The sequence below is a fragment of the Alligator mississippiensis genome, chromosome 6, assembly GCF_030867095.1.
Source record: "Alligator mississippiensis isolate rAllMis1 chromosome 6, rAllMis1, whole genome shotgun sequence".
Lineage (NCBI taxonomy): Eukaryota > Metazoa > Chordata > Crocodylia > Alligatoridae > Alligator > Alligator mississippiensis.
The window spans coordinates 20,537,020-20,547,857 of NC_081829.1; the positions used below are offsets into that span (position 1 = coordinate 20,537,020).

The following is a 10,838-nucleotide window of genomic DNA, read 5'->3' on the forward strand; positions in this document are numbered from 1 at the left end:
TAGAATTATAACTGCTTCACTCTTGGTTGCCTGCTACTTGCTCTATATTAACAATAGTAAATAAACTGTGTATTAGACTTCATAGCTGAATGGTTTGTGCCAAATGAATTGATCTTGCCCACAGGCGGCCCTAATTTAAAACATATGTACCCATTTAAATCACGTTGCTTGCTGTACATTGAGCTACCATTTAGATTCTTGCCTCATCAATTGTATGGATCATTTTGAATTGATAGGTGTTGTAGCTTGCTGGGTGAGAATCACTGACTTAGACCAATCACCTGGAGCTGAATTCACAAGGCTTTAGGTAGTTTTTATTTAGGCAAAACCCACACTGAAATCAAAAGGAATCCAAATTGACTAAAGACTTCAGGATTAAGTCCCTGATTAATGAAAGTAAAACCTATCAACTGAAGGAACATACAATGATACCATCACCCCCACTACTATATCTCAACAAATATAGCTAAGGTTTTTCAGTTATTGCTAAACTTCCAGTTAGAGCAGAGAGTATATTAGGCATGAAAAGTAATATTTCTCACTAACAAATGTTTTTGAAAGCTGGGAACCTGAAGTTAGACCCCTCAGCGCACATTTAGCCACCAACATAAACATCTTTTTTTCAAAACTGCTGAGTACCCAACAGCTCCCTGTGGAATCAGTGGGAGCAGGATGCAGCTTCTAATTATGAACATTGTTTGACTGCATATTCTTCTGAAGAAATACTAAGAATGTACAGTAGGTCAAAATGGCTCTTTATCTCTGTTTGGAGATAAGGGATGCAGTTCTTCAGAGGAAATGGTGTCTTAAAGGCGGAAGGCTGCACTTCTTATCGTTCAAGTATGTGCCATAAAGCGGTAAAAATAGGGACAATGCGGATAAGAAAGCTACAACAAAAGCACCTGCCACACACACAAGGAAACACTGGAAATAATTAAGACTTGAAACACTCAGCTGGAATGTGACAAACCTTTGCTCATGGTTGTAAGTCATGTATACTAAAACGTCTTGAAAGTCCTGGTTTAGGAATAAGGGCTTGCAGCATCTAGTTTACCATCCAGTTGTGCTTAATTCTTTGAGTTCTATAAGAACTGAGTTTTCCAAAGTTAACTAAAGGTATAGACATACAAACAATTTACCATTGGTTTGAAAAAGGCAGGGTCATTTTATGTATTAGGTGCCTACATGCATGGCCTTACCTTGTGTGAAATAGAAGTGAAAACAGTAGTTTCACTGAGGACTAAGCTATTGATAGGAAAAAAATGTGCAAATGGCATTTACCAAAGAGCACAGTAAAGCTTAGTTTCCTTTTATTCCATGATAGATTGTTCATCCTACATAAGGTATTTAGATCATTAATTCCTATTAAATTCTGTTGGGCATCCAAATTCTAGAGGCTGCTTTGAGAATCCTCTAGTTTGCAACCAGAGCATTTAAATGAATTAGCAAAACATTATGTTTAGATTATGCAGGATGGAGTGTTATCTATTATTAAATAATGTATTGGACTATCAATCTCACAGGATTTAATCCAGTATTAATTGTACCATGATATATGCAATTTATTTACAATTAATATAATTAGGTAAAGCATTTGTTTTTTTCAAAAGACTGTTTGCATGCATGGATTTACATTTACACCATTAATGTACAGATTTACAAAAGAGGAGAAAGGTTTGTGTTCTCACTCTCAAAGTTGCTGCCCTGTACTACCTGCAGCCACATTCTGCTACTTTCATCCCCTCATAGTTATATTTCAATGTGGGCACCCCAGCATCATCTTTGTAGAGAATGGAAATGGGATCAAGCTTGGTAGGAACACAACAGGCTTTTGCAGCTTTCTTAGGGTTTTGGAGATGCACTAAGGTTTGAACAATAGCATGCTTCGTTGGGGTAACATTATCTGTCAGAGGAAAGAAGCAACCCCCATTGCATTCAAATGCATCATAATCTTGAGGTGCAATGATCCAGGAATCCCAGCCAATCTCTTTGAAGTTTACCCGGAGGGAGGTTCTCCGACAGTGGTTCGATCCAGTGCTTCTTTTGCTTCTGGATGAAGGCTGGCGGAGCCCCGTGATGGATAAAGATTTTTCTTGTACATCCTCTTCCTCTGCAGGCAAAGTGCTGTTCTTTGCTAATTTTTTTATCACACTCTCCTGCTCATGAACAATCATTTCCCGGAGCTCCACTTTGGTTTCCTTGGTTCCATTGCTGCGATCATTGGAGAACACTATTAACAAGGGCAGATTTTTAGTGTCAGGGGTAACACTGATGTCCAGCTTCCCACAAGTGAAATCACCCAGTGTTTTACTCTCAACAGCAACCTCAAGCATGTTTTTAGTCTTTGCTCTGTCTGTCCTTACCCATCGTTTCACAGCACTAGATACCTCAAACATTTCCCATCCACATTCTTGGATATCCTGAGAGACAAGGAATGCTTTGGTGCCTTCTTGGCTTTCCCAGAGGTCTCCCTCAAGAATATCATAAATGACCATGTTGCCTTCCAGTCTAGAAAGAGAGCCAGCATCCTTATGACAGGAAATGTGGATTCTTAGCTCAGCCCTGGTGACATCTTCATGGTGTGGGATAGAGACATTGAAGAGCAAGATGTGTTTCTGAAAGGGATTTTCTTCTGATGAGGTCAAAGAAACAACATCTGCAACAGGAGGTTAATAAATGTGATTACTTAACTTCCAACAGATAGTGTGACATAATGCTAATCCAATGAGGAGAACTAATGCTGTTAGAAAGATTTATGTTCCATTTCGGAAGAAACACCCACTCTTTGCAAGGGCCTGGTTAGACTAAAGCTATACCATAATGAATAGCCTTAAATAAAATGGTCTGACTTCATCTGAATGTTAGGAAGGTGAGAAACCCTGACAGAGGTCACTGCTGACACAAACTATATTTAGGATCAAGTTTTGGTGACCAAAATTATATTACATTGGGCATGTAAAGAGTTGGGACTAGGAGTATAAAGAGCCAAAAAGTAGGAAGTACTGGTCAGTAATGGAGATAATACTAGGGCAACCAGGAAGTCTTCAAATTTGGTGGCTTCCTTTAGAGCCTCTGACAGATAGAGTTCCTGAAGTACAGGCAGTCCTTGACTTACAACGTTTCGAGTTACAACGTTTCGCACTTACAATGTTTATAAATTGACACCCTGTTTCAACTTTCTGACCTCAGTTTAAACTTTACAACGCTTGATCCGTTGCAGTGGCATCCAGCAAACAAGTTCGCTGCATCACCCATCTCCCTGGAGAACATCTGTCCAAACTTCCTTGGGCACTTTCTTTAAGAAAGCAGACAAGACTCCAGAAAAACCGGCAGCCAAGACTCCTGAGAAGACTCCAGCCAAGAGCCCTTCAAAAAGTCCAACCAAGAGCCCTTCAAAAAGTGCAGCAAAGTCACCTCAAAGAAGTCCTTCCAAATCAATATGATTGCTATTTACAATATAAGTATATTAATGTAGCTATATTACTCATCTATAATTGATCGAGTGCAAAATTCTGGAGTATTTTTGGTGAAAATAGAGTATCGGGCCTTGGTTCAGGAACCAATCTCCCATTTATAACATTGTTTCTTATGAGAAAATTGGTTCCAAGTTGCAACGTTTCAACTTAAGATGCAGTTTTCAGGAACCAATTGTGTCGTAAGTCCGAGGACTACCTGTACTAAGGCTGAAAATCTACTGGAAGACTGAAGTACAAACTCTGCCTCTATCATTTTGCATTAGGATAAATTCCTCTTAGAAATTACATAGCAAATATATATGCCCTTGTGCCAGCTTTTCAATTCTTTTCAATATCTTAGCATAAAATCGTAACATTAAAAAAAAGTCTTCCTAATATCTTAGCACAAAAACCAGCTTAGATTGGAAGAGAATGAGGGAAAAGAGGTAATCCAAAAGCTTCAGGGTCTTATTACTTTGGGAGGATTGGTAATGAGATAAGGAACAGTTCCCTTCCATGTCCCTGATTCATGTCTTGATTAGATTGGTGGGTTTGCTTTTTTTTTCAGCAGTGCAGAGAGAACTAGCAATCTTTCCTGAAGTCAAGGGGGCTATAGGTATTACGCACTTTGGGAAGATAAGGTTGGCAGTGTTTAAGAGTTCCCACCATCTGATAGCTGTTTGGTGGTTGAAGTAAAATGAACTGATGAACTTTAGTCCAGTTTTTATGAACAAATTTCCATGCCTGTTCAAAAAATGGTCACCTCTAGTCTCATCTGATAGCTGTTTGGTGGTTGAAGTAAAATGAACTGATGAACTTTAGTCCAGTTTTTATGAACAAATTTCCATGCCTGTTCAAAAAATGGTCACCTCTAGTCTGAGCAGAGAATGGGCCCTGGAAACTGTACTCCAGCTCATACTTGTGGGTCAGGGTTAGCACGTTAATAAGGGAATATAAAGGTGGTTATAGTGTTGTTGCAGTGTCTATTCTGTAATTAGAGAAGATTTGATTCTCCTCGGCCTTTTCATTTCCCCATCATTACATTCATTTAACACTCCTTTTATCGCTTCTAATAATTAAGCTTTTATTATTTTTAAATGTTCCACAGACAACACTTTATTGATATGCTGAGCTGGGACGGGCCCAAACCAGAACCCTCAATCCGAACACTCCAGAACTTTGGGAGTGAGGAGTGGTGACCCTAGTTCAAATCCCAAGCTATGTTTTTTACTTGGCTTTTCTCCTGATAAAGTATGGGAGGAACACTGCAAACAGTTGTTCCATAAGAAGGGATAGCAGTTTTAAAAAATGTGAAAGGCTGCACTAACCTAAGAGGGATAAAAAGTGTTCTCCATTGTCACAGAGGGCAGGACACAAGACAGTGGGTTTATTGCAGCAAAGCAGTTTTAAATTAAATCTTAGAAAAAAGGCTTCCTAAAAGTAAGAAACAAAGGAAAACAGAACAAGCTGTCTAGGAAAGCTACGTAAACTCCTGCATTGGAGGTTTTTCATTAAGAGGCTAGATAGACATTTGTCTGGGGTGGTTTAGAAATAAACATACCCAGCATCTATGCAGAGGGTTGGATGAGGGGATTCATGGGGTCCCTTCCAACCCTATGGTTTTATGTTGATGCCTCACGTATAGCTCCAAATTTTTCAACTCAGCCCTAATTCTCTAGCTTTGAGACAGATAACAAAATAACCCTCAATTTTATAGATGTGGTGCCTCATCTGATTCAGTATGAGAAGGAGAGATTGTACAATGTGAAATCAAAGAAAAGAACTAAAAGCCATTATGTTTCATGTAGACCAAAAGAAAATAAGGAGCAGAAGAAAGAACTACAAAACAGACCAGGGCTGGGATTGGTCTAAGGAGCCTATGGGAGTTAGGTATGAAGCTTCCCCCGAATTTCAATAGGAACTTAATACCCAACTCACAGACTGCCTTGTAAATTCCTGTCTGTATTTAAGATGTCATACCTTCAGTACTGAAGCTCCGCACAATGTTGGATGCAGGGATGGAAGACTTGTCCATGGCATATCTGTTGTACAAATCAATCATGAATTGCGGTGGTTCTTCTTTGGTCCTCTCTTGTGAAGGAACCCTAGATAAGTTCAAACTCCTCAGTAAATCTGCCTTCATGTTCTCCAGTAGGCTTCTAAAATTGAGATGCGTCTCACCTTCCATCTCTCCCAGCTCACCAAAGTATATATCAGAATCCTCCGTAACTGATAACTTGCTTCTTTCTTCCAAGGGTTTGCCTCTTGTCAAACAAGCAATGATGTTGAAAATGGACAATGCAGCAAATGTCCCCAAATAGTTCATTTTCCCTATGCTCACTTTCCAATGGTGAAGAAAAGACAGGGCTATTCCAGTTGACTGGAACTCGTCTGATTAGAGCCAGAAGAAAGGGAAACAGAAGGCAAACAACTGAAATGCCCTTTGCAAATCACTTTCTTGAGCTCTTTTGCAGCCTGCTTCAAACCACAGCCTCTTGTCAGTTGTCAAGCAGATTGGTTGTACACTTGCCCTTATCTTAGCCATTGATGCCATGCTTCAGCTTCTGTTATCTAGCAAAGCTCTTAGTTAATGAAGATTCTATAAACATCTGACAAACACATATGGCTTATGGGAAGGACACTGCATACTGTAAAGAATCCACATTTCACTTCAGGGTCATCATTGCTTAATTATGTTTTTTATCATTTCCTTGCCAACAGGGAGAGGTCTAAAGAGAAGCATTTTGGGGGTGGAGAATAAAATTGTGTTTCCCTAAGGAACTACAAAAGCTGAAAAGAGGGGTGGGGGTTAAGAACAAAATGTTTCATTAGCAGTTAGCAAACATTGCCCTCAGATATTTACCCCAGTCCCTTAATTTATTGATCCAAAATCACTCTTCTGGTAGAACTCTGTGCTCTTGCAACACATGATCTCACAACATTGCACACAACCTTAAAATTTCCTTCTTTTTATCAGCTGAGAGCTATTATTTGTACACAGTGAAATATCTGTTTTGTATCAAGTTTGCTTCAAGTTGTTTGTAGATTTTCTATTTTCAGTGTGCATCCTTTGATGCATGGAGAAAAACAGTGTGACTTTATAGCACGTTATGTAATGTATTTTCTTAGATTCATGCACACGAGGTTGGCTAAGTTGGTCCAAGAACAACCAGTTATTGCCTAAGTGATCTCAAAGTGAAGATAAAACTCAGCCTACTAAACCAATGTAGAAAGTAAATGGTTTCTATGACTGTAACGAAGATTATCCATGGATGTTATTGTTTTCCATATAGATCTGGGCCAAAGTAAAAGAAGTGAGATTCGTTAGTTGTGTTTTTTGTATCTCAGGAAGTTAAACTAGTTATCTATATAGCATATTATGATTTGATATTTAATTTGATTGAACTTAACCATCCTAAATGATCTAATCTAATATTATACAACCAGTTTACTTAAACTGCCTTTGTATGATTTTTTAAAGTAGAAATTAACCTGTAGCATGCGTGGATGCCATACCATCTCATTGATACTAGGAGAGCTCAAAACACCTACGCAAAATTACCGCTAAATTTTATCCCTAGTCATTCTTTTCCAGTTTTTTAGCAAAGCATTAGGGGTATGTGAAATGGGCTGTATTCTATTTGGATTGGCCCGAATCAGGACAGTGATTCAATTCGTTAATTCGGATCACTGTCCCCAATTTGGCCGAATCTGAATCTGAAGATTTGATGCTGATTCGGAGAATCTACGATTTGGACATAGACACAGCTTTAAATGTTTTTTCTACAGACCTCAAGGTACCAGGTGGCTCATCAATGCTGCAATGGTTGGGCAGATGGAGCATCCCACAGGAGCACAGGGGTCCCCCACGTGCTCGGCAGCAAACCTGGAAGTGGACCGGAAATGCTTCTGGTCCACTTCCGGGTCTGCCAGGGAGCACGCTGGGGGCCCCCCCTGCACTCCCCATCTCGGCAATCAGTCACGGGGGGACCCTCCAGACTCAGGAGGCACCAGTTGCTGAGCCAAGCGGGAGCATGGGGTGGGGGTGGGAGGGGGAGGCAGCATCTCCCCAGTGGATCTGGAAGTGGACTGGAAGTCCTTCTGGTCCACTTCCGGGTCTACTGCTGAGCACTCTGGGGACCCCCCTGCACTCCTGTGGGATGCTCCATCTGCCCCACCATCACAGTGCTGATGAGCCGCCTGGTACCTTGAGGTCTGTAGAAAAAACATTTAAAGCTGTGTCTATGTCCAAATCTCTGAATCTTTCTGAATCTGTCCGAATCGATTCGGAGGGTTCCGATTTGATTCAGAGAGATTAAAGGGTCTCCTGATTAAATTTGGATTTGAAGATTTGGCCACCGAATCGGGCCAAAACTCCACCAAACTGAATCAGGGGCTGAAGCTTCACACAACCCTACAGAGCATATCTTCCTTTACTCTGCTTTTATCTGATTTGTCACAGGACACTAAGGTGCCCTGCTCCTAGAAGAGCAGGAAAAGCAGGAACTGCCTGGGGAGAGCCCAAAGAGCCAGGCAGGAGCCCAGATGCAGGTTGCCATGGCAACCGGCTAAGGTGGAAATTAGTCAGCACCTGTACCTGGTCAGCTGGCAGGAAGGGGCAGGGCCTTAGGCCCATATAAACCCAGGCTGAAACTAAGGGAGGCAGTTCTCTGCTGGTGGCTAAGGGGGAAGGAGCCCTCTTAGAATGAGAAAGGAAAGAGGCCTGACTAACCTCTGCTCTGGGTAATGGTAAAGGGGCAGAGCACACCTTTGGTAGCCTATGTTAAGTTATAGCTCAGGGGCTTATGTTTTGTTTGTAGTTTTATAAGACCGGTGGTTTGGGTGAGGCTATTTGGGGAAGAAGGAGGCCTCACTGGGGGCCCACTACAGAGTGGAGACCCTGGTGCCAGAGAGGGCGCAGCATTTGGTGGGGGCACAGACTCCAGCGCCAGAGAGGGCATGGCATTTGGGGTGCACAGACTCCAGCGCCAGAGAGGGTGCGGTATTTGGGGTGCACAGACCCCAGCGCTGGAGAGAGCGTGGCATTTAGGGCGCGGAGACCCTGACACCAGAGAGAGTGCAGCATTTGCTGGGGGCACAGACCCCGGCGCCAGAGACGGCGTGGCATTTGGGGGTGCAGAAACCCCGGCACCAGAGGCGCGGCTTTTGGGGGTGCAGAGACCCCGGTGCCAGAAAGGGCGTGGCATTTGGGGTGCAGAGACCCTGGCGCCAGAGAGGGTGCAGAGACAGGGCTGCGGAGAGCCCAATGTGGACAAGGGACCAAATTATAATGAGGCCAAGGCAAGACAATGCCAGCACCATCTGTGAGGCTTAGGGCATGGTAAAAGGGCAGTTGGAGCCATGCATATAGCCCATAAGGCTAGGGTGCCCCGAAACACCCATTGTGGAACGAGACCCACAAGGGATCTGGGAACCCACAGGGTTCAGTAAGTCCATCAAACCGTGTCCAAGAGGACTTAAAGGCAGCTTCCCTATTTTCATATTTTTCATCAAAGACGTGGAGTGAGAACTGAGGGTGCCCATCGGGCCACATTGGCATGGTCAAGGGGCTTTAGGAGAACACGGCCATCCTTAAGGACCCCATCCCGTGACATGATTCTTCTCCAGTGACATGCAAATCTTGTTTTCTGGACTTGTAGTTTTTAAGGCCAGATGTGACATGAGCTCATCAAGTCTAACCTCTCATTTAGCACAGGGAATAACATTTCAGTGACGTTGCCCCCTGTATTAAGCCAAGTAAATTATGTCCGAATAAAACATAACTTGTTTTTGGCTAAGGCACATCTTTCCAAAAGGCATCTAATCTTGAGTTAAGAGATGGAGAATCCATCACTTCCTTAGGGATTTTGTTCCACTGGGTGATTGTCATTACTTAAAAAAAAATTGTGCCTACTTTAAAATTTAAATTTGTCTTGCTTCAACTTTTAGCCTTTGATCTTGTTATGCCTTTCTGTATTATATTAAAACACCTTTTCATGCATGGTATTTTCTTGTCATTAGGGTACTTACATAATAAATAAGTCACCTCATAGACTTTTTTTCTGATTGAATTCTCTTGGCATGTCTACACATGCAATTAATGCGACTGAATAAACTTTGGTACAATTTGAGCTGGAGTAAGCTAATCCTGACATCACCATCTACACATGCACATAAGCACAGTAATTTATTCCACCTTCAGATAGTACTTGTGTCAGATGGGACTATCTGAGAGTGTAGTAAATAAATCTACATTGACCTAACTGCCACACGTGTAGATGGTGATGTTTTACTGAGCACGTTTAGAGGCACCCTCTGAGTCTCTCTCTGTAAGGTGATTTCTCCACCCATCAAATAATTTTTGTTGCTCTTTTCTATATTGTCTCCAGTGGTTCAATATCCTTTTTAACATGTGGACACTAGTTCAGTATACAGTATTCTAGTGTTCATCCACCAGTGCGGTATACAGAAGTAAAATTACCTCCCAGCTCCTACTCACTATTCACCTGTTTGTATTTAGCAATAACATCACTCTTTTTGCCATTGATTTACCTTCAAAGTGCATGTTAAACTTAGATCATACTAAGGACACTTAAAAAGTGAGCATCCACATGTTAAAACTCATTAATTCTAGTTAAGTGCCTTCTGAGCATCTCAACATTATGCCACTTCAGGAGAGGGTTAACTCTGGCCCATGCTACTTAGAAAAATTTAGGGTAAATTCAGTCTGCTCCACAGAGATAAAATGAGTCCTCTAGCATCCCAGGATGCACTGCTGCCTTGCATCCTCAGAACGGGGATAGACCCCAGGTGTCTTGGCTCTCATGGCCCTGCTCACCAGCCCTCCAGTGTCAAGTCAGAGTTATGCAGGCAAGGAACAGTATTAACTCATAATGTGTAACTGCTTACAGCACATTCTGTTTTTAAAATTGGTTAACATTCCACAGATTTAGTATGGTCTAAATGTAATGTATAACTTCAGCCTAGGCCTGATGTAGCCTTTTGTTCAGAGGTTCTATGAAAATATATTTCCCAGTGAAGTCAATAGGAGTAGATTATATTAGAATCAGCTTCTGGAGAAAGTATTTCCCTGATACAGGCTCTTTCTTATGCTCCATCTCCAAACTACCCCCTTCCCACTGCAATAACTGAAACACCACATTCTAGGGCAAGCCTTCTAAATGCCAAGTGATTTTGGACTCCAAACTTTACACAACTTATGGATCCTGGTTTTCATAGGATGTGTTCTAGACACTGGCTCAAGAACAGGCCCCTTTTAAAGTATCTCAGGTAAGATAACCACACATTAAAGTTCCTTAAATCAATCATTGCTTTTGAAAAATCTTGGCCTAGGCCTTTTCTGCACTATAAAATTGACTGGTA

The 10,838-nt window shown here is 41.7% G+C and overlaps 1 protein-coding gene across 1 annotated transcript; it reads right to left on the reverse strand.

The window, feature by feature from the left end:
* Positions 1-292: 292 nt before the first annotated feature.
* Positions 293-7,657, reverse strand: GDF2 (growth differentiation factor 2). Its single transcript, XM_006276175.4, has 2 exons — positions 5,436-7,657; positions 293-2,656 (listed from the first exon to the last, which is right to left on the reverse strand). Exons 1-2 carry the CDS (start codon positions 5,779-5,781, stop codon positions 1,710-1,712), a joined length of 1,293 nt encoding a protein of 430 aa, XP_006276237.2. The 5' UTR covers positions 5,782-7,657; the 3' UTR covers positions 293-1,709.
* Positions 7,658-10,838: the final 3,181 nt, after the last annotated feature.

Coding starts and splice junctions, on each gene's coding strand:
- GDF2 (XM_006276175.4), bottom strand. CDS start 5,781: ATGAACTATTTGGGGACATTTGCTGCATTGTCCATTTTCAACATCATT. Junction 2,657..5,435: donor GCGGAGCTTCAGTACTGAAG/GTATGACATCTT, acceptor CTCCTGTTGCAG/ATGTTGTTTCTTTGACCTCA.